Source organism: Diadema antillarum, unplaced genomic scaffold, assembly GCF_040938485.1.
Source record: "Diadema antillarum isolate AM-2024a unplaced genomic scaffold, OU_Dant_1.0 scf00000066, whole genome shotgun sequence".
NCBI classification, from domain to species: Eukaryota; Metazoa; Echinodermata; class Echinoidea; order Diadematoida; family Diadematidae; genus Diadema; species Diadema antillarum.
The window spans coordinates 214,005-237,881 of NW_027270955.1; the positions used below are offsets into that span (position 1 = coordinate 214,005).

The 23,877-nt window shown below is 38.9% G+C and overlaps 1 protein-coding gene across 1 annotated transcript in view; it reads right to left on the minus strand.

The window, feature by feature from the left end:
- The window catches only part of LOC139716559 (uncharacterized), an 88,886-nt gene that overhangs the window by 23,476 nt on the left and 41,533 nt on the right, over window positions 1–23,877 (minus strand). The window contains exons 5-8 of the mRNA XM_071628095.1: window positions 19,002–19,089; window positions 18,250–18,495; window positions 16,783–16,875; window positions 15,155–15,181 (exon numbers count right to left, since the gene is read on the minus strand). Coding sequence (XP_071484196.1) covers window positions 15,155–15,181; window positions 16,783–16,875; window positions 18,250–18,495; window positions 19,002–19,089 — 454 coding nt within the window. The remainder of the gene's footprint in view (window positions 1–15,154; window positions 15,182–16,782; window positions 16,876–18,249; window positions 18,496–19,001; window positions 19,090–23,877) is intronic.

Genomic DNA, 23,877 nt, shown 5'->3' on the forward strand with positions numbered 1-23,877 from the left:
TTTAATGTCCTATTAACAGCTGCCACAACATATATTTCACTTCCTACATGGTACAGGCAAGTATTTCAGAAAAAGATTACATTTCAGATAAAGATTAAGGAGCATGGGGTTTCTACAAAATACTACCAATCCGATGTCCAGCTGATCTTACCTGGCTCACAATCTGCAAACACACATGCGCGAAATCAAGTAAGACGTGATCAAGAACAAACCGATCACATTCAACACCTTATTAAATACAAAGTCATAGCTATTGAGTACAAATTTGTATGATAGCTGCCACAGTGACTTAGAGAAAGCTTCACCTACGCAGCACTGCACACACAATGTTCCTTTGTTCCTCTATTTCTTTGTGCTTTTTTCCTTTTTCTCTTTTTTTTTTTGCGAGCAGTGACAATGATATCACTGACCCGTCACATTCAGGTGTGATGTTGGCTGCTACTGACAGTGTGAGAGGTTGAGGATAAAACGCGGCACATTCTCACCTTGGGAAACTTGCACTTCATAGCAAGGAACCAGCCTGATCTTCCATTTTCATTGACTTTCTTGCCTATATTTTTCACCTTCAATTTTGTTTTACATAATTTGTTGGCTATCTCACTACAGTCAAACCTGCCTTAGCGGCCACCTGTCTATAGCGGCCACCTGTCTATAGCGGCCACTGCAAAATCCCCCCGAGAGAAAAGCCCTGTTAAAGACCCTGTGTATAGCGGCCACCTCTCTAACGCGGCCAGCGGCCACAAATTTTGTTTCCCGCGGGAGATATTAACCTGTCTATAGCGGCCAAAAACCCAATGGAGCCGTAGCCAAGCCGATAATTCAGCGTATTTTTCTGTTTAGCCGTGCGAGCAACGTTCAGTGATCGCCACCGCTGCATTCATCCCTCATTCAGTCCTAATAATGCACGATTCTTCACGACAATAAACATGCTACTGTGCAACAATTTCATATACACCGCCATGGTTAAATGCATGAAACGAACGGTGTATGCATACGTACACACATACACTGTACATGTACATGTAAGGATACAATGATGAAACATGTACATGTAAGCAATGCACACAAAGTTGGATTACCTGTCTATAGCGGCCACCTGTCTATAACGGCCACTTTTTCCGTCTCCCTTGGGTGGCCGCTATAGACAGGTTTGACTGTATATTCTCTTTTCCAACAAGCTGGAGTTTTTTAGTTGCATGTGCGGAATACAAGCTTAATTCTTTCTTTCTTCATCTTATCAAATGTAAGTTTGTATAAACTTGCTGTAACCCCCCCCCCCCCCCCCCCCACGCACCACATACTTCACCATACTCCATCCATGTAATGACTGTAGGACTCAACAGCCTGAAGCCACATAGAAAGAAAAAATATGGGTCTATGCATTGACATTTGTTAACAGTCCTCATGAAAATGCTCGCTATGCGTCTATGTTTACATCTGGATGACTCATACCGATGCCACGGTACGGCTCAGTCGCTCCAAACCGAAAGGCAGTTAGATAGATAGAGCTCAGAACAAATGCGACTGCAGCTGGCAACACTGGGAGGGATCAACTGCAGTTTTGAGGTTTGATGACCGCCAGAGATAGTGTAGGGAAAGAAAGATTGGTAGATAGAGAGATGAAAAAACAAAGAAAAAAAAGAAGCAGGAATGAGTGAAGAAATAAAGGAAGGAGTAAAAGAGAGAGAGAGAACGAGGAGGAGAAAGAATACAAAGATACGGAGATATGAAAGAGAGAGAGGAAGAATGAAGAAGAAAATGAAGAGAGGGTAGGGACTGAGTGTGAGACAAAAGAGACTGAAGGGAAAGAGTGAAAGAATGAAGAGAGGAGAGAGAAGATGGACAGAAGAAATAGCTTGAGCTGAGGGATAGAAAAATAAAGAGATATAGAGAAGGGAGAGTGAAATTTGAGAAAGGAGAAACAAAAACAACACAGAGAGGAGGAAAAGAGAGAGACAGAAGGTATAGAAAGAAAGGGATAAGAGAAAGAGTGAGAGGAAGAGAAGAGTTGAAGAATGAGTAGGAAAAGGAGCAACTGAATTATGTTGAAGAGAGCAGGAAAGTACAGTAGGCTGATGAAGGCTGATAAAGTCAAAGTTTCACTCCTTTCCCTGCCAAAGTCACTAATTCACTTTGAAACCCAAACTTCTCTTCACATTCAGTATACACAGATTGTCACTTGGAATCATGACCAGCTCCTCTACCATTAACCACCTCTCCCCCTCCCCCCCCCTCCCCTTTTATTCTTTTCGATCCCCAGACTACAGGCTGGTACAATAGAAGACCTATAATGTTGTGACATGATTTTGGTGCCACAAGATGAGAGGAAAAATTATCAGGAAATATTACAGAGAAAAATTATAAAGAAAAATTATGAAGAAAAACTATATAGAAAAAGAATGATGAAGAAAAATTATAAAGAAAAATTATGAAGAAGGTAAGAAGGCTAAAATGAAGTAGCTGTAAAAGTTCCACACCTTACCAAAAAAGCTATTCAATGCCGTCAATCTGTTTTTTTTTTTCCAAATTCAAACTTGTCTTCATGTTACAATGCACAGACTATTCTTTTTATGCGTGACCTGCTCGTCCAAACTTAACATCCCCCCCCCCACAACCATGGTGGTATTCCCTTTTCCCCCAGAATGAAGGCTGATATTGAAGAGCTTTGGGATAGTGAGATGATCTACAAGGTGGACAGGAAGGTAAAAATGAGTACCACAGTTCAACCTATTTCCTTTGTCAGCAGACAAAATAATAGGAACAATGTGCAGATCAAACTTCACACCGGTTCACCCTGACAGATAATTTTGTCTCTTAACTTCCTCTCTCAAAAAATGCTGAGAGTGTTGTTGAAAAAGAGACAGGAAAAAATAACGGGTGCCTCATTCGGTGCACTCTATGACTGAAATGACTGCCATGACTTTGTATTATGACAAAAGCCGCCCACATTTGTTCTTGTAAACTTCGTGTCCTGAGCTATCAATTAGCACTGTACACTGTATATATATATATCTCAAATCATGAAGATTACATGAGTTACACAATTCATATACCACCATCCATAGCATTTTATACACACCCAGCAAGGGAAGAGATGAAATCTATATTTAAAGTTTGCTAGCACATTGTGATGTAGATCTATGAACTAAATGTGATACTTAGATATGACATATCAAGTATATTGTTGATATCAGAGCACGCAAATGACACAGTAAGAATGCAATAGCAAATATGCATACAGCAACAACAACAGTCACTTTTGCATTTGCACACATTTTTTTGTTTTGTTTTAAAGAATGCCTAGATGAATTTGTAAAAATGCACTGCATATAAATAGGTGTCCACATAAAGTTATGATGTCACCCCTCCTTCCCCACAACAAACATACAAATATATTGCATGCTGCGCTTGTTTTCGTATCAGTTGCAGTACACAAATTGGCCAATAAGTTGATGATGAATTTTAAGACACTGTGCTAATTTTGCAGCTTGTGTGTATTTACAACCACTACAGAATGATCATAAAAATAATAGGATAATCAATCTGCAGAAATATACACAAATGCATAAATACAACATATGTAATTGCACAACAAACTGCACCACTGCACTGATACTTTTTCTGTGCAACACAAATACTGAAAAGATTTACACATTCTACCATTTTCAACTCATCACTCTGTTATTTCCTGCTTTAAAATGTCCATGAAAATTTGGCATGTCAATTCTAGCAGTGCTCAATTAAGTTACTTCACAATAAGTAAATGAATATATAATACTTGTAATTGAATTTGAAATAGATGAATTAATATGTAGATAAAAATGATAAAAATGAACAAATGAATAGTCAAATAAATGAACATCTATCACATGAATAAATAAACATATACATAAAAATGAATAGAAAAATTATAAGATAATTAATTGATGAATTACTGCGCTGTAATATATCAGATCTTTGAGGCTAAAAATGGCTTCTCTTGTCTTTGATGATAACACAAATTTGTTAGTTTCCACAACTTACTTGAAAAGAAAGAAACATGGTCCCAGCTATAATGCGGATAGGCCTAGAATTTTCCCATGTCACTGTAAAATATGGCTCGTGAAACATTGGTTTACAATCACCTCTTTTATTCTGTGCTTTTGTTTGTTTACTTTTTCTAGCTTATGACTCAACATTTGATTGTAGATCTCAATGCTAACTTCCCATTTGGATTTCTGACAACTGTGAGAGAAATTTATGGACACCTGCCATATGTCATCACGATTTTATCCCATTTGAGATGCAAATCACCCAAAGTACTTTACACAAAATAATATTAAGCATGTGTAACTTTAATATCTCTATTACTATAAGAGATTCCTGAACTTTCAAAATTATCTTTCCGGATTTCCTGTGTGATATTCGATATTTTACAAAAATCCAAATGACAGCACAAAAGACAAAATGGATATCCCTAATAAATGAACAGATAATGATTACGGGGAAAAAAAGAAATGAAACTATATAACGAAAAAAAGATATCATATCCATATGGAGAGGTCTTTGAACAGATTCAAAGCTTAGACACATCAAAATATTAAAAGCTTGAAAAGATTGGTAAATACAACATCATTGGCAGTGACACTTAATTGGTGGGAATGATTTTTACTTTTCAAAATAAAATGCAATTTCATAATAAAACAAGACACCGAGGCAATCTACACTGAAATGACAACATGAATGGAGGCAGATACAATAGAAGTACACTGCAATATTAAAAACAGAAAAAAAAAAGAGCCAAAAGGGATAATTCTGGAACTGCACAAGCGAATTCCGAGAATACTGTATAAAATATTCATAAAGGGATCAAAACATATCACATAGCATAGCATATCATATCTGCACATTTTCACTCCGTATAACATGACTGTTTTTATGCAATTGAGTTTCAGAGTAGTACTGGTTTGGTTCAATGGAGATACAGGTTGTAAAAAAAAAAAAACAACAATAATTGGGAGTATTCTTGATACAAGACTGTGGGGGAATAAAATGGAACAGGATACGCACTGCAGAATGAAATGAAATGCAAGACTGTGGAGAAATCAAATGGAATAGGATGAATGAAATGAAATGTTTGGCCTGGAAGGAAAACTATATTGTACATAACTGGAGCTTGCATTCACCACTACTTCATTTTCAAACCTAGTTGCTGGGGGGCGGGGGGCGGGGGGGGGGGGGGGGGGGAGGGTGGACATACACCTATGAAAACATTATGCAAATCTACATAATGAAGAGAAAACAAAAAAGAAACCAGGATTAAAAAAAAAAAATCAATTACATCTATTTCATGCCACCCCCAATAATCTCTCCGCTAACTCTGTCCAAGCTATAAACATGGTTTGAAGAAGGTTTGAGTGTGACTGTCTATAACAGACTTCCCCTCTTAGAAAAGCATTAGATATTTGAAATCTCTGATAGTCAGTTTGCAGCAAAGTGAAGTGGAACTAAATAATTATAAAATATATTATTTCTACAAGCCTACAAATTTTTGGCACTTCAGGGAAAATGTAACTTGTTTGATGCAGAAGCAAATGATAGGTATCTTTTCAAAACATCTTTGCAAAGTGGAATAAGATGGGCAGTGTAGTTTGTGTTTGGTGTAGGGAAGAAAAATTGCATCACACAAAGGAATACACTGTCACTTGTGTTATTGTTGGTGTTTAGTCAGTGTAGAGCATTGTCTTTTCTATCAAAGTGCAATGAGTGAAAATTTGGGTGAGTGGGGAGGGGGGGGGGGAGGGCATGGGATGGGGGTGTAACATCAAACTCACGGAGCTCATGCATATTCATGATCAGCTGCGTATGCATAAGAAGGAATAGCACATGACTGTAGGATGAACACATTCATATTCACATTCACACAGTTAGAACACCGAGACAAAGTCAATGTACATTTTCTGTTCTAAATCATCTTCGGTCTGAGATTCTGCATTATGTTACACTCATAATCATTTCTCAGGACACGGTTTAAAATATTCTAGCTACATAACCAGATTTCAGTGATGCTAGTCACTAAAACAATGTTTGTCTATTCAACCTGCTGGTACAAACTTTTAGCATGGGCAAACTTACAAATTTGCTAGTTTAGGTCTCTATTATAAACAAGGGACCTGTGATTCATTTTTAGGTGTCCCCTATGGCACAGCCTCAAACCACACTTCCCCATACCACAGTTTGTATGAGCATTGTAATAGTATCATTGGTAATGTATGTTTAATAGTGCAATGACGTCGTTTGCATCTCTGGATTATGGACCTGCACTGATCTTTTCTTAGATTTCACATCTCTCTACATTTATGTGAATTTTTACTGTTGCAAGTACAGCTTGAAATTGTTGAAAGTCTGCAGACAGTGAACGTTGCTGAACTATTCATCCAGCAGTTCATCTATAAATAATGTTCAATCAGGTAGCATCTATTCATTGATCTATCAAACACTGCTTATAAAAATATATCTATCCATCCACCCATCCATCCATTAATTTATGTATCTTCCTCATTAACTATTTATTTACAGCCGATAAACTATTAAAGCAGCAGGATATCATGAAGAAACTGGAAATCATGTTTACAAATCGATGTTGACAAGTTCTCAGAAGTGGGGTAGTGTGACAAAAGAAGAGTCAAATCCATGCACAAGTGGTACAGTGATGACTCATAAACACAAGGCACAATTCTACAATGCAAAGGTTATACCTCCTCAACTACAGACCTTCCCCAATGGCTGACATGCACTTACATTTCTCAATTATCTCCTTTTCTTAACGCCTGCCAGACCTTGCACAATTTGTCCTCTCTCCCGGTGAAGAAATATTACGACGAAACAATGAATCCTCCGAATTTAGAAATTGCACACACGTGCTCACGTCTTGACTCAGAGTCAAAACAGGCCTTCCATGTACGTGAAACGAAAACTACATCACAATCTCAATATAGCTGTGAAATATTCCAATCCTGCAAAAGATCAAAAGCGCTGCGCAAGTGGAATTCTGCTCCTCTGGTTTCAGAAAACGTGCAGAATGCGTCAGGAGCTCGAGGAATTATGGCTCAGGAATAACGATACTCCAACACGGGGGACAATATCGCAGTATGGGGGAATCGTTAGATGGGCTTCCCATGTCGCCAAAGTCGATCACCAGACGAAAGTGTCGATCACAGAAAAGGGCAAACTCATAACTTTCTTCCCATCACCAGTAAAAAAAAAAAAGAAAACAAAATCATCAACACAAGCGAACAAAATAGGACACGAAAGACGTGCGTATATTCCACGGGAAAGATGCAGGCGAGCGCTACAAACGACTTTTCCTTGTGTATTCTCGTCGACGCCGTTCACGTAAAATTTCCCCGCAGCTGAGAGTTTGACAGTCCACCCCGTTTGCCCCCCAATGCAGCTGGCTTATCCACACATACAAAGAGGCATTGAGTTCCTATGGGTGTGACTCTCTGTGCTTAATCCACGGGGGAGCTTTAGGACCCCTAGTAATAATCGCATGACTCGGGTATGATTGGACGGGGGGGGGGGGGGGGGGGGGGGGGGGAGAAATAGAAAAAAAGGGGGGGCGAGGAAGAGGGAACGACCAATGGCGCACAAGTGACGGGGCAGCTCAAAAATGGAAGTATATGCTCAAACTTTTTCCGAGAGCTTCCCGAAAAACCTCGACCGCCACGCGTCATGTGCACGTTCTCAACATGAAGTGTGGGTATCGCGGATCGCCGGTCCCCATGGCATTTCCATCGCAGATATTCTCATGTTCAAATCTTTAGAATCCTTGGCTTCAGCACAAAGTGGGCCAACCGAGAACACTTCTGTTTGATCGAGGTCTGTCTAAACTTAGCCACGTGTGAACGATTCCACTCAGGCTTTTTACTCACCGCCGGATTCTGTCACACCGAAGACTCTGCCTAATTCTGGAAAGCACTGCTCATGCATGTGCGACATCATATCTGAATATGACTTCTGCGATAAGATCTGAGACAATGGGGGTGTGTGTGTGTGTGTGCACATGGCTTTTGACATCTACAGCAGTGTAGTAAAGATGAATACTATCACATAGCATTTATAGATTGCCCTTATTACACTTTAATGAAAAAGAAAAAACTATTTGAAACCTATATATTTCAATCAAATTCCAATATTTTGGTTGCAGAACTATCAAAAGCATCTTCATCTATAATTTGAAAGCTGCTCTTCAAATTTGTAATTCAATGTTTTTTTTCTCATTTTTTTTTCCAGATTTTCTGCAGATTTCATAAATTCAACAAGTTACACCAAATCTGCACTCAGTCTGTATCTCAAATATAAGAGAAGTGGTAATATTTGGCTGAAAAAAAAAAGTTAAATAAAATCCTGGAACCAAAGCACAATACGTATGTATTGAAATAAAGCATTTCTTTATTTTTCTAATGTGTTTTTGGTGTTGTTAGAGTAGTTGCTGACATTATTGTTTTGAGCATTCTGTTTAACTGGTGTACGAGGAGACATCTATGCTGTCACAGTAAATTATAATACCTTCCCATTCGTGTGAATGTGAGCACGCTGTCATACTACCAAACAGGGAGGCATATACACAAGTATCACTTTTCATTGTCACTGTTGAAAATGAATTCATGCAGATTTTAATAACAAGCATGCCAAGCTGTTGAACAATGAGCAAGGGGACTGAAACATGGGACACTACAAAGACTGGGTTTATATGACAAGCACAAAACAAATGTCTATATTATGTACACTTCAAAGAAGACACCGCTACAAGAACACACACAGATTCTTCTTTTTTTTTGGGGGGGGGGGGGGGGCTGGAACAAGACTAGCTTCTGCACATAGACATCTTTAGGACAGGCCTAGGTCACACTGAATCATAAAATCCAACCACTGCCTAAATCCCAGAAGGAATATGTGTCTTTCTATCTCTTTATCACTATTATTTGTTTTGTTATTATGGGTATTTCTTCACATATTCAGAAAGGACAATCATACATACAATTGTACATAATCATTTCGATTTGAAGAGTGGAATACAGGTATATGGGTGAAAGCCACTAGTAAATTATTATACTGAACATTTCAACAGGCAAAATTTGAATTGCTTACCCTTGATACCTAGACTGGCACTTCAAAACTTGATATTAATATTATGTACCTTAAACATATGTAGATATTCTACATCAATATCATTACCATTATGATATACACCTAAAGAAGTTGTTAGATATGAAAAAATATATACAAACGTGTATATGCAAACCAAAAATATATCTGATTTTTATTCTCAGTTTTTAATATTATAAATGTTTTTTTTATATGCCTTTACAATTGCGTAGGTATTTTTGATGTTAAAGCAGTATGATAACTCAATTTAAACTAAAAACAGAACACCTGAAAGCAATTGTAAAATATGAAAAATATATGCAAACAGAAATACATCTGATTTCTATTTTCAATTTGTTCGTAATTTTTCTCATAGGCCTTTAGAATTGTGTAGGTATTCTTGCTGAGTAAATATTGTTGCCTCCCGTCTATTTGGTATTTCTGTCTGACAACAATTTGCCACAATTAGTATCTCACATCAGTGAGTGTATTCCTGCTATTGAGGAAGAGTATATAGAGGTTTAGCAAAATGAGGGGGTGGAGGGGGGGGGGGGGTGGGGTGGAAGGATGAGAGTTAGGAGCTCGCTGTGTTTAGATAGATTGATTTATAGATGAGAGGTGGTACCCATATGACTCATAGCCACACTTCCACTTCCATCCACCCACACCACATGTGGGTCAGCTGGAGGGGGGGGGGGGGGGGGGGGGAGGGGGGCTTATCGCCATGTCACTTTGCCCTGACCAGCGGTACGACCTTTATAGCACCAGCAGGAAGAAGAGCCCGCCACGAGTAATATATATGGTAGTGTGTTCAACCCATTAAAAACCCAGGGGACAAATTTTCCCTGCAGAAATGTTCAATCATGTTGTTATCATTATAGCACTGGACTTCACTGCATGTCTTGTAATGAAAAAAGATGGTTAAATTCACCTGCTCAAAACTAGAAAATATGAATAACCCAAAATGAATTACTTTGAAAGAGAATTTAAAAGAGTATCTTCCTCCCCTTGCAGTGTACGCCTTCTCCAAGAATGGGCTAACAAGAATCCTTTGATGTGTTCTAATTATAAAGTACTTCAGTGTACATTCCAAAATGTGAAATGGTGCTATAATAATTTCCTTGAAGGGGGTGGGGGGGAACAGATGACAGATCATTTTTTTTTAAATGACAAAAAGAGAAATAAACCTTCCTAACTTCAACATGATGGTGGTTGACTGGGTTAGTAAAGCAGGCCAAACTTGCATCAGAGGGATAACAGTGTCATCATCTTTTAGCCAGATATAATATGACCTTTGTTATAAAACAAATAATGGTCACTTTTTAAGACCATATTGTTCCTCTTTATTTCATCCGTGGAGATGACTAAAAGCACAACAGTAACATACATGTAGATACTATACCGCTTTCCAGGAATCCCTTTGATTTCTGTTGTATTTTCTCCGATAAAATGGCAAATTCACTAATTATTGGTTGTGTAACATGTAGCACAAATTGCTTGTTTGCTTGTTTGTTTCTACCATGTATGTCATCATTTGACGCCACAATATGCACAGATTTAGCTGAAAAAAGAGGAGTGTCTTCATGCTTTTTTTTCTTGGTCAATATAGTTCAATATTTGAACAAACTTCTAGCTCTTGCCTGGTAGCGAGTGTGCCATGAATCACAAAGACCCTACACACAGTGCTCTGAACATAAGAACTGCATACACTGCATACAACAGACTACTAAACCATGTAGAACTAGGAACTGGCATGGTTTCAGTCCACTGGATCTAACATGTGATGACTATCACAGTGAACGCTGCTCATATTCATTGCCAAACTTTATATCTCTAAACCCTTCAGGCCACTCATCAAACCAAGAGGCATACAGCACTTCCTGGCCTTCAGAGATAGATGACGGGCACTCGAGAGAGAGAGAGAGAGAGAGAGAGGCGATTACGAATAGGCCTATTAACAGCTTTTTGGCTCTGGGAGATCGATTCAGGAGAGAAAGACACTGACAGAAAGAATAATTGGGGCACGAAGTCTGACTGCCAGCTAGCCGATAGGAAATTGAGAGTTCCTCTCCCTTGGCCGATTAGCTTGAGCCGCTACGACACCTCACAACCGAGGGAGCGATGCTGGCAAGGGTACAATGTATTTCTCACCCCCCTCCTCTCTGTTGGGACAGGCCAAATTTAGAACAGAGTTCACAGGGCTCCTCCCAGAATCAAACAAACTTTTGGGTTTGTCTATTTAAAGAAAGGGGGAGGAAAGGAAACAGAGGGTGTTCACTGAAGAAATGATGCCAGATGTAGAAAGATGAGATGAATGGGGGAAGGAGGGCACCAAAATTCTGTTCCTCCAAGAAATCATTATGAATCAGCTGATACTAAAGCATTTGGCCATTCGAGAGAAATCAAAACTGGTGGTACTTCACTTTAAACAGATAATTCAATTTCGTTATTGTTTGTTTTTGTTTCTTTTATTTTCATCCCCAGTTTCAATTGTTTTCAAAAAACAATTAACTACGAATACAACTCCCGTGTATGTTTGTCTGGAAACTCAGATTATCAACAGTAAGTGCCAATGGACAATGGACTTTTAATACAAAGTAGTTCGTGCATCTGTACCTCTCATTCTGTCCGTCCATTTGTTGCTTTCTGGGCAATTCTGGATCTTCGCTGCTGTGATTGACTATACATGTATGTGTATTTGAATGATTATATACAATGTGTTCTTCTCTTTTCTTTTGTCTCTCCCAATCTGAGTGTCTCTGTTTGTCTGTCTGTCTGTCTGTTTCTCACTCTTTTATTATCATCCTTCTAAGTTCACGATGCGTATGGTGTCTTGGTCACTATACTGTACAACGTTGTAGGTGTTAAAAACATAGGCACAGACAAGTGAAATACTGTATCCACCATATACGTGTACTTCATGAGGTTTTCATTTTTGCAAATTTTGCGAGACGGGTGATATTCATGAATTTAAAAACAAGAAAAAAATATGAACTCTGATCACAACACGAATGTGACGTGCAAGCATACATTTATCCCCTCATTACTTGTTCTCCATGTTCGCAAACGTAACCACTTGCGAAATTGTTGGAAAGTTCTGATTAGCAAAAAAAAAAAAAAAAAATTACTTGCTAGACATATGGTGTATACACTAAAGTGTGACCATTATTTGAATGCACAGAGCAATTTACAACTGAAAGAAAAGGGTGCATTTTCCTTCTCAGATGGACAGAGATAAATATTAATTGGTGTATGTGAAATTCATATGTGTATTCAAGCAGTAGGGTGAGCTGAAGTCGTGAATGCATCTCTCCTCCAATTCAGATTCAAAGTTTGCGTACTTTCCTTTCGCTGAAAATAAGATTATTCAAATTCATGAAATTCTTCCATCGAGATGTTTTCATTGCAACTACGTGACAAATTGCCAATTCAGTGCATATTTACGTCAATGTAAGGCGATTTGTCAATCAGTTGCAATGAAAATAAGATTACTTTCAAAAGCTGGTAGATTATGTATATTATAGAGGAACATAGGTACAACACAATTCAGACCTTTTCTCAGAACGATAAAACTGGGAACTTATTTTTGATGGAGGGGGCAACAATACTACCGCTTTTCAATGAATTTATTCAGACAAAAAAAAATTCAACTGTTATTTTCGGTGCAAAAGGGGAGCATAATCTCAAGTGACATGGGGTTAGTTTTTTATTTCCCTTTTTAAGTGCTCAGAGGCATATCATCACAAGTCTTCATACATGACGTTGGAAGAAAATATTCTTCAAATGTGCACAATTTTTGTGACGTTTGCAACAGGGATGTATGACCAAGTTCGGCATGTAACAATCTGAGGTGACATAAACGAGTCTGGAGTGTGCAGACTACTTGGTGATAAAAAGAGCAAAGCTGGGTGTATGGGGGCATTGTCAAGGAATACGATGAGATACAAGGAACTGTTCCCCTATCATTTCCCGAAGAAGAGGCTGAAATGGTTTTATAAATACAGGATATGTGTAATCCTTCCTTTGAATAAGGGAAGTGATCGGCAGAAAATTTCAACTTTTCAAGTGTGTTAGGAATCTGTGAGCACATAGTGGTTTGCTGAATTTGTGGCACATAGCAATGATAAGGGTCATTGATACATCTGTATGTGTGTTTGTTTTTTTTTTTCTCCATAACATACAGTGTGTGGCACACTTTGCAACATAATACAATTTGTGGAAAAACTTATGGTGGTTGGAACCGAAAACCCGAGTATATTTTTGAGAAAACATTTTCTCCAAAATATACAGTGTTTGGCACACATTTGCAACATGATACAATCTGTGGAAAAAACTTATGGTGGTTGAAACCGAAAACCCGAGTATAGTTTTGAGAAAACATTGAAGCAGAGATTTTGAAATTGGATTGAGGTTTTTTGCCAACAGTGATTGGAAAACACACATTATTCAAGATGGGTTCCTGCATTAAAAGTGCAAATGACAAAACCACCCTGAAATTCAAGTTTCTATAATTCAATAATACTGAATAGATGTATTACATGAGAAAGGTATTACTACACAAATCTAACATAACTCTGACTGTGATAGAAGATACAAACATGCATACTGTGCAGGATTTTCTCCTTAATCTTGTGTTGCTCACTGTTACAAAGGGTTCACTGACTCAAAGAATACCGAAATTTGTCTAGTTTCGCTCAGGAAAGTTGTGGGTGCCAACAATGTGTTTTGACAGTTGCAAATTAATGCTTTTATTGTGAAGATGTGCTGATCTATGCGGATGTCTTTGAAATTGTTGATTCCTAGTGGCTCTTAAAGGACAAGTCCACCTTCATATACAACTGTACATAAGGATTGAGAGAATGCAGCAACATTAATAGAACACATCAGTGAAAGTTTGAGGAAAATTAGACAATCCGTTCAAAAGTTACAAATATTTTAAGTATCTGCGCAGTCACTGCTGGAAGAGAAGACTACTACAGTGTATGATATCACATGCGTACAACTATATAAGGAAAATAAAAAGAGAATTTCACAAAACTTTACTTTTTGAATAAAGTGCACATTTCTTCGACTTGTTACTGACGTATGTTAAGGGTAATATTATTCCCCCTACCTTCTGAAAGAGAGAAGTCGAGTGTTCTTTTGTTATGCGAGAAAAATGGAAATATGTTGAATTGTCTTTATTCTTTCCTTATATCGTTGTACTCATGTGACATCACAAGCTATAGTAGTCTTTTCATCCAGCCGTGACTGAGCAGAAATTTTAAAAATTCATAACTTTTGAACGGATTGTCCGATTTTGCTCAAACTCTCACTGATGTGTTCTACTAATATTGCTGCATTCGCTCAACCCACATATCTAGGAAGGTGAACTTGTCCTTTAAGGACACTCAGATGACTTTGAAAGATGAAGAAAAGAAAAGGGAATGAAAATACATCTTCAGAGCTTCTTTCTGTACAGGCACTGATGGGAGAAGCACAGTTGAAAGATTTCATGGACACAAGTGTTTGGCCATTAGGAGATGCTACAAAGTGTGCTGTCCCGCCCTTTCTAATAATGTTGTGCCAAAACAATCCAGGGTGTTGTTACATAAGACTCTTATACCACATTTTACACTTTGACTGGTGATATTCCTCTCTTGGAAAAGGACCCAATAGGGGTAAAAGCTACAACAAACAATACTAAATTATATCACAAACAAATTATTACATTTGTCAGTTTGCGTGCTATTCATAAAAGAACTTCTAATGCTACTACTACTTGCCATGTGAATAAAATGGGGTTGAAAGACTTTTGCTGGTCTGTAGCCACAAAGTGTATTTGTGTGAAAGCGTGTCCTTTTTTTCTACATTATTTTTTGATGCTTTAATCTTTTGCAGATGATGTTGACATATTTTGGACAGTGCAGAAGCTAGCATGTTTCTGTCAAAAAAAGCAGGAGGTGTGGGGGATTTCATCTAAAAAAAGAAAAAGCATACAAAAACTCAATGGGAAACAAAGACAGGAACAAGACGTCGCTCATACCTCTATGTGAAAACCATTGTTATCAATCTGAAACAGGCAAAGACACCAGGGTAAAATGACAGCGACAAATGTAACAGTGGACGATTGGTAAAGGGGGGAATGGGGAGGGGAGAGGATGGGGGAGGAAAATGGGGAAGGGGGGAGGAGGAAAGGTTGAATGGGGGTGGGAGGTGACACAAACATGGTACAAACATAAAAGCACACAGGGGGGAGGGGTTAAAGATAGCATATCATGGGGTTGGGAACAGGCGGGGCAGAGTAGGGGAATGGGTGGAGCAGGGTAGGGGAATGGGCGGGGTGGGTGGGGGGGGGGGGGGAGGGGAAATAAGTTTCAGAGTTACCAAAGCAGGTGTAATGGGATTAATGGGGATTAATGGCAGGGCATATGGTGGATGGGGGGGGGGAGGGGTTAGGGCAGACATAAGACATTGATATCAGGAGGGATCAGTAGATACCAAAAAAGAGGCAGGGAAAGGGAAAACATGAATGTATTCAGATGGCCAAAACGATAACCCATAGTCAGAGATGCATGTAAAGTCAAGTAGACGGAAGAGAGAGAGAGAGATAAAGAAAGAGCAGAGAAATATAAAGACACATTGCATCCATGATTGATTAGATAGAATGGTCTCATTCATTCAAACAGCAAATCTCATCACTACCAGAAAGTAGTGCTGGTGGAAACTCAACGAAGATTATTCATCATTCTCCACTGAATGCATGTCATTGATTAGTCAGAGGAGGATACAGAAGGTTAAAAAAGAGAGGAAAATAAGTTTAATAATAGACCTTCCATCTTCGTCAAGTTTGCATATGGCTTTCATATGCTCATCTAACCTCATGTCCATTTACACACAATTCAGGGCTGCCAACATTGGAAACTAGTTGAGAGTGAGACTCCCATAGGCCAATGCTATAATTTAGGAGTCAAAACGAGTGAGATCAATAGAAATGCATGCAAATGAAATAAAGTTTTAGAGTGAGAAAGGACCAAAATGAGTGAGTCTCACGCTCAATGAGTGAGAGCTGGCAGCCCTGCACAATTCACTACAAATTTCAACAGGAAGTTACCAGCTAGTTGGTGCAAAAGTTAAAGAAGGACTCCTAACTGTAGTGATGCATTATGTGCACCTCCAAACCATTCTGATTGAAAAATAGTTGAAGGAGGGCTAATAACTGTATTGATGCATTATGTAGACCTCCTAACCTTTCCGACTGAAAAATAGGGATGGTTTGGCTAAACAGTAGGAAAGAAAGAGCAGTTCCCATAGGAGTGTGTGGTAAAATTATCAAGAAAAATGGGAAACTCCTATTGAAATAAGAGCTGGAAATGGTCAAAATTCTGATTTTTTTTTTCTCCAAACTCAGAATGGTAGGGAGGTCTGCATTATGTGTTACACAAACTTGAAGATGTAAACCTTTCTTCTTGATGTATACTTTACATTTCATATAAGCAACATTCTGCAAATTGCTTTAGAGAAAAGTCTCTCATCAACAGGTATTACAATTCTGTTTTTGTCATTTTTCCCCAAGTAGTTCATGCATGTACATTGCAATGAATTAGTTAATATGATAATGACACAAAGAATGAATTGGGATGCATTTCAAAGTCAGGCACATCATATTTTTACCTCCAGCCAGTTGAGTACGGGGCCACAGTTGATCATATCTCCGGCGATCTGGGAGAAGCGGGTGATGTAGTGGGCTAGCATCGCCTTCACAGCCTGGATGGGTGGCAAGATAATGATATGCAGAGAGAAAGGATTCAGTATGTGATGTTGAGAATATGGCATTGGTGTACACTACTGAATGGGACATTGCATCCAGTCCCATATATAGAGGTATGTTATTTCCAGTTTCATTGGAATAGTTTTGAGTCTTTTGAAAAGTGAAGCTAAAATCTTTAAATTGGGAAAGACAAACAGCTGGGCAAAAAGACTGAAATGATTGAAATTACGGAAATGTTCTTGAATGTACAGTCCTGGTAGAGTCAATATGTGAAAATGTTAAAATGATGTGACATGTGTCTTGAGACTGGATTCAACCATTGCACATCCTTTCTTTTTGAGCAAATTTGTGAACTCATACCTTGGCCAAAAATTTTATCAGTAAGCCACGGCAGGCCACTAATAAAGGCAGCACGATCGGAGATAGAGTTTTCCTTCATGCATTGGTTTGCTTGAACGTGATAACACATTGTTTTATTTATGAATTTCATTGTACTTTTGAAGACTTTGACAGGAGAATGGAGAAGGATGAAGAAGAAAGGGAGAAGGAAGAGGAGGAGACAGGAAGGTGGAGGAGGACAAAGAGGAAGAGGTAGAAGAGAAGATGAAGAGAAGGAGGAGGAAGCAGAGGAGGAGGAAGATGAGAGAAGAGGAGGAAGAAGAGGGGGAGGAGAAGGTGGAAGAGAAGGAGGAAGAAGGGGAGGGGGAGGAGGAGGAGAGAGGAGGAGGAACAGGAAAGATGAGGCAGAGGAAGAGGAGGGAAGAGGAGGAAGAGGAAGAAGAGAAGGTGAAGGTGGAAGAGAAGGAAGAAGAAGGGGAGGAAGAGGAGAGTGGAGGAGGAAGAAGAGAAGGTGGAAGAAGAGAAGATGAAGAGTAGGAGGAGATGGGATAGGAAAGAAGAGGCTGAGAAGAGGAAGAAGAAGAAGATGAAGAAGAAGAAGAAGAAAAAGAAGAAGAAGAAGAAGGAGAAGGAGAAGGAGAAGGAGAAGAGACAAGGAGCAACGGGAAAATGAGGACAAAAAAAGAAAAGGAGCTGAAAGCAGAGAAGCAGCACAAGGAGGGAGAGGAAGAATGGGAGAACAAGGAGGGAAAAGAGGAGGAGAAGCAGCAGCAGCAAGAAGGAATGGAGGACAAGAGAAAAAGAGATAGGTGGAAGAGGAGAAGAAGGAGGAGGAGGAAAAGATGGAGTAAGAAGAGGACAAAAAGAGGAGAAGAGGAGGGAGAGGAGGCACAGCTAGAAAAGAAGAAGAGGAATAGAAGGAGAAGGAGAAGAAGAAGGAGGAGAAGGAGGAGAAGAAGGAGAAGAGGGAAAAGAGGAGGAGAATCAATAGTAAAGGAGAGGGAAAGGAGAAATCAAAGACAGGGTTTTACCTCCCGGCTACTGGTCAGCGTCTCCCCCTTGGGGAGTTCCACCAGCTGGCTGAAGCGCCGGTCATAGATGCACTTGTGCAGCTGCTTGTCCAGCACCCGGAAGTCCTCGTAGCACCGCTTGAGCAGCCACGCCTTGCCCCGGCTCTGCATCTTCACCATGAAGGGCCAGTCCGGGAGCTCGGCCGTGCCCCCGTTCAGCTCCGTGGAGGAAGGGCGTGGCTCTTCCGGCTCATCATGCATAGAGATCTGAAGATGGGTGAAATTGAGGAGGAGGGAGGAGGAGGGGGTGGGGGAGGGAGTATGGAGGAGGCAACGGAGGAAAGACGGTTGACGGAGAATGTTTGGCAGTGAGATGTTTGCAAACATGAGTTGAGTATTACAAACTTTAAATCGTTAATGCAAGGTATGCTACTATTGTAAATGTGGAAGTTTTACTGTCAGTACAGTCAAGTTCAAGTTTAAGATACCACACAAGAAGCCTGTTGCATAAAACACTTTACCTGAGAAAACTCAGGTTATGTTTTTTTAACAGAGTTTCTTTCCTGTGTCTAAGTCAGTGGCAAAATCATATTTTATACTTGAGTTTTCATTTCTTAACAAAGTTTTTCTCTGGTTAAAAGAGAACAAAAAGTTTTAGAACAAAAATTCTCACACTGGCCATCATCCTCTTCTCCATCTATGGAATATTTGATTCAATGAGACCAGGAAAAATCCAGACATTTATCGCCATCACTGGCCACCCATCTACTCACCTCTACTGAGTCTCCAAGTTCCACGTGGTCATAGTGAAAGTGGGCACAATCATTGAGTTTGGGAAAGAGACTAGAGCCATCATGGAACCTGTTTTGAGTTAAACCAGAGAAGTGAAGGGAATATGTTTTAAGCAATTCTGCCGACATATCATGAAAGCATGTTTATATTAGCTAAAACAAATCCCAACATATAGAGTGTGAATTCTATCAGGGCAATTACACCCCAAGGATAATTAACCAACCCACCCCCCCCCCCCCACCACCACCCCCCGCTACATACTGGTTAGTGATAAGGTTAGAGTAAAGATTAGGGTTAGGGTTAGGTTTAGGGTTAGAGTTTGGGTTATGGTTATGATTGGGTTCAGCATTGGGATTAGGGTTTGGGTTAAGGTCAGGCCCTAGACCCAGTATGAATATATAGCGAAAGTTGATGCCACAGAAAGATGTTCCTGGCTATTTACTGCACTAATGTATGCATGTATACTGCTTTCCATTTAGTGAACAAGAACTATGAGCATGGTTATACTGTATGAGTTTTACAGAATTGATGTTATCGTTCCATTTTCCTGCAAATCAACAACCACTTTACATGGCTTCGTGGGACTGAAAAATTAGCTAAGCACTGTACATGAGCCTGACATGACTGTGACCTTTTAGTATTAACCCTAAACCACAGCATAAACACAAAAGTGCATCTGACATTCGTGTTTGGTCTGCACGCCTAGGGACATCAATTTGACAGCCAACAAAGCTATCCTGTACAGCAGATGACCCTGACATTACAGGCTACATATGTACTTCTGCACCATACAACATTGGTTTGTGACCACCTTCCGTATCCCATGCTGTACTTTATGAAACTGTGTGTGCGTTCCTCTCACATGGCAAGACTGTTTTAACCCTCTGCGTGACACATTACTTACCTGTCAATAGGTTTTGTGTGTGGAATCTGTGCACATTTGGCTCATTGGCACAGAAAAGGTTAAAGGACAAGTTCACCTTCATAGACATGTGGGTGGAGTGAATGCAGCAACATTAGTAGAACACATCAGTGAGAGTTTGAGGAAAACTGAACAATCCATTCAAAGGTTATGAATTTTTGAAGTTTCTGCTCATTCAAGGCTGGATGAGAAGACTACTATATAGCTTGTGATGTCACATGTGTACAACGATATAAAGAAAGAATTATTATTATTCATTATTATTATTATTTTATTTGGCAGAAAACATGCAATACATAATCAATTACAAAACTCAAAACAATCAATCAATACAATAACACACAAATACCCAAACACTGAATGCACCTGACAGGGCTGCCAGGCATTGGGCAAGTTAACTAAATAACTGTAGTCCGCGGCCCGCCCTAACCTATATCCCTTTCAGAAATAAAGAAAATTCAACATATTTTCACTTTTCTTGCATAACAAAAGAACACTCGATTTCTCTCTTTCAGAAGGCAGGGGGAATAATATTACCCTGAAGATATATCAATACTAAGTCGAAGAAATGTGCACTTTATTAAAAAAGTAAAGTTTTGTGAAATCCTCTTTTTACTTTCCTTATATTGTTGTACACATGCAACATCATGCACTATAGTAGTCTTCTCATCCAGCTGTGATTGCACAGATACTAAAAAAATTCATAACTTTGGAACGGATTGTCGGATTTCCCCCAAACTTTCACTGCTGTGTTCTACTAATATTGTTGCATTCACTCAATCCACATGCATATGAAGGTGGACTTGTCCTTTAAGCAATAGACACAATCACGGTGCTACAAAATTTGAAATGCAATGTGGAGTGAGACCCGAGTTCCCTGATATGGTAGGTAAAGATCTCTACAAAAATCCTTATCTCTTTTGCAGACAGCGAAGTCTACACACGGAGGCAGCTAAAACTGAAACTGACCACACATCGGAAATGACGAATGGTTTCGAACGATGCATCATGAATCTATAGTTTCCACATCATATCATTTCGCTATTGCGTTAATTTTCATATCATGCAGCCTGAAAGAGACAGCTTAACTTGTTCCCTCCCATATTCTTAAACCTCAATAGACTCTGCACTGGGCATGATGGGCTTCCATCACAGATGGGTTAAACATTGGCAAATAACAGGCACCTTTAAAGGGATGGTATAGCTTTGGTTGAGATGGGTCTTCAGGTTTCCAACTTTTAATGAAATATGAAAAAGCATATGATTCTAAGAGGAATTCAAAGTTTATTTGATGAAAATTGGTTAAGAAATGGCTGAGACATCTAGGAATAAAGACGAACTAATTATATAAGGTGGGACCCACCTTTCATTATAGGATCACTTTGTTTTGCTTTGTTTTTGGATATCGTAGCCATTTCACATCCAATTTTCATCAAATAAACTTTGAATTCCTCTTAGAATTGTATGCTCTTTCATATTTCATACTATAAGTGGTGTGTGATTATTTTGCAAAAAGTTAAAGCCTAAATCCCCATCTCTACCAAAACTATGCTAGCCCTTTAAAGTGGCCTTTTGTTTTTCAATAGCAAGGACTCATTAAAATGTGAGACTCCGGTGAACATCTGCCAACATAAGTCATAGTGCTGCCCTGTTTGGGAAATCATGCAAGGACATCTATGAACATAGTGTATACTTCTCTCCCTTGTTTAAAAAACCTTTTCCTGTAGCACTATGATGACAAAGCATGAAATGTGTTGTGGATTGTGTCAGGATTTCATAATGAGGCCTACCCTGGGAATACTTTGTGTCGGTCGTTTTCCACTACATTTTGTTTCTTTTTGTTCTTAAGTGGTTTTTGGTTTTTGTTGTGGAGGGGGAGAGAATGTGTCATCTTGCACTGTATACACCATATCTTTTATAGCAAGTCTAATTCTTCCCAAATCAGGACTTCCGGACAATTTCACAAGTGGTTAAATTTGTAATTATGTAGTATAGTACTGAACATAGAAATGTAAGTGCGCATGTCACATTCATGTTGGGATTGGAATGAGAGTTGACACTTTCGTGTGTTTCCAACTTTGCGAATAGCACCCAACTCACAAAATTCCAAAAAATACAAACTCTGCGAAAAATTTGGCGCATACAGTACTTAAACAGAGAGGCAGCATAACAGTTAATTTTTGATCACTTCAAAATTCTGAGTAAGCATGCCATGTAAGCCTCACTGAACACGACTGACACTTACGACGAGCAGTTTTTGTGACTGGAAAACAGAAATGTGGGAATTCCCAGTGCAATTATCTCCTCATTAAAACTCTGGCCAAATGAGAAACTCTAGCACGCCATAGAGAGGGAAAAAGACAAAGGGGTTTCAGGTTTATGGTCTTTAACCTTTAATCATCAACATTACTTTTGATACATCAATGCAACCCACAGGTTTCAATTTTTGCTCTGTTTTCTTCTTCTGTTAAACAATATAACTGGCTACAATCAAACTAACATTCCCACTTTCCTCACAATTTAAACAACAACAACAACAAAGACAATGCTACATATAACTAACTTTAGAAATATATCTTAAACATCAACAGTGTGATGATCAAGAATCGTGACAGGATATGTAAAAGGCTGTTTCATTCACACATGTATCTTCACAAAAAAAGAAGTGCAAATTCTGTCAAAAAGCAGAAAGATAGATAGACAGATACACAAAGAAAAAAAAACATTGAGAAAAGCGTTTTTTTTTTTAATACAGCAAAAGCATAGCAGTAAGAGAGGAAAAAAAAATCTTAATTCAATTGGAAGTGACCACAAGACTTGCCACAAAAGGAAATGTGCAAGCTTAAAGTCCACTTTACTCATTAAAAGCAGTAGGAGATGTGGTAGTGAAGAAAGAGGAGGAAAACAAAAATAAGCAAATTTTTCTGTGGTTGAAACTTTTTTTTGCAGTTATTCCTATTGACAATGGAGTATGGGAGAAGTGAATATGATTTAGGGAGAGGAAAGATGGGATTAGCTTTCAGGACACATTACCGGCTGACAGCCAGGAACCATTAATCTCTCTCAAACCGCTAGCAGGAATGTAAACTGATACATTTTTGCCCATTAATTCCATTTTTTCTACCCATTTTGGAGTATCATATGATCTACCCAGCACAGAAACATACAAGGATCTATGGTACATCTTAACTTTGTAAAGTATTGGAAGCCTTGCAGTTCACAAAAGAGACTGCACGGACGGAAACTTTGAAGAGTTTGCGCTTTGTGAGCAGTGCTATACTGTAACTACCACACCATTCCACTCAAGGTATACTGTAAAACGAGGAATCTTCGCGTGCATTTTAATTTCGCAAATTTCGCGAGTGCCAAGATTCGCGAAATTAAAATACACGCGAAAGTTCTTGTCTACACTATATGCATTGAATGCCAGTGGCAGTTCGCGAAAATATCATGCCGCAAAGAAGGCCGTCGGCTCCAATTCGCGGAAAATTCATGCCGCGAATATATCATGTTTTACAGTACTCCATTTCTGTACCATATTCAAGTCGAGTACATGTACATTCAAATGAACCAAACACTAAACTATTTTGCTACAATCTAACACTCACTACCCTCAACCTCCCTCCCCCCCCCCCAAAAAAAAGAAAAAGATTTTGGTATTTTTTATTTTTTATCTTTTTTTTTTTTTTTGGGGGGGGGGGGGGGAATCTAATTTTTTGAAGTTATTTGCAAGATATGTTTCATTACAATCTAACACTCACTACCCTCATCCCCACCCCCCTCCCCCAAAAAAAGTTTTGGTATTTTTTTGGAATTTTATTTTTCCAAGTTTAGAATATGCTTGCAAGATATTTATAAGGGTTATCAGCTTCAGCCACATCTGAAGATTAGACATGGTATTGGATATCACTGTTTATCATCTCTTATTTCGGTTT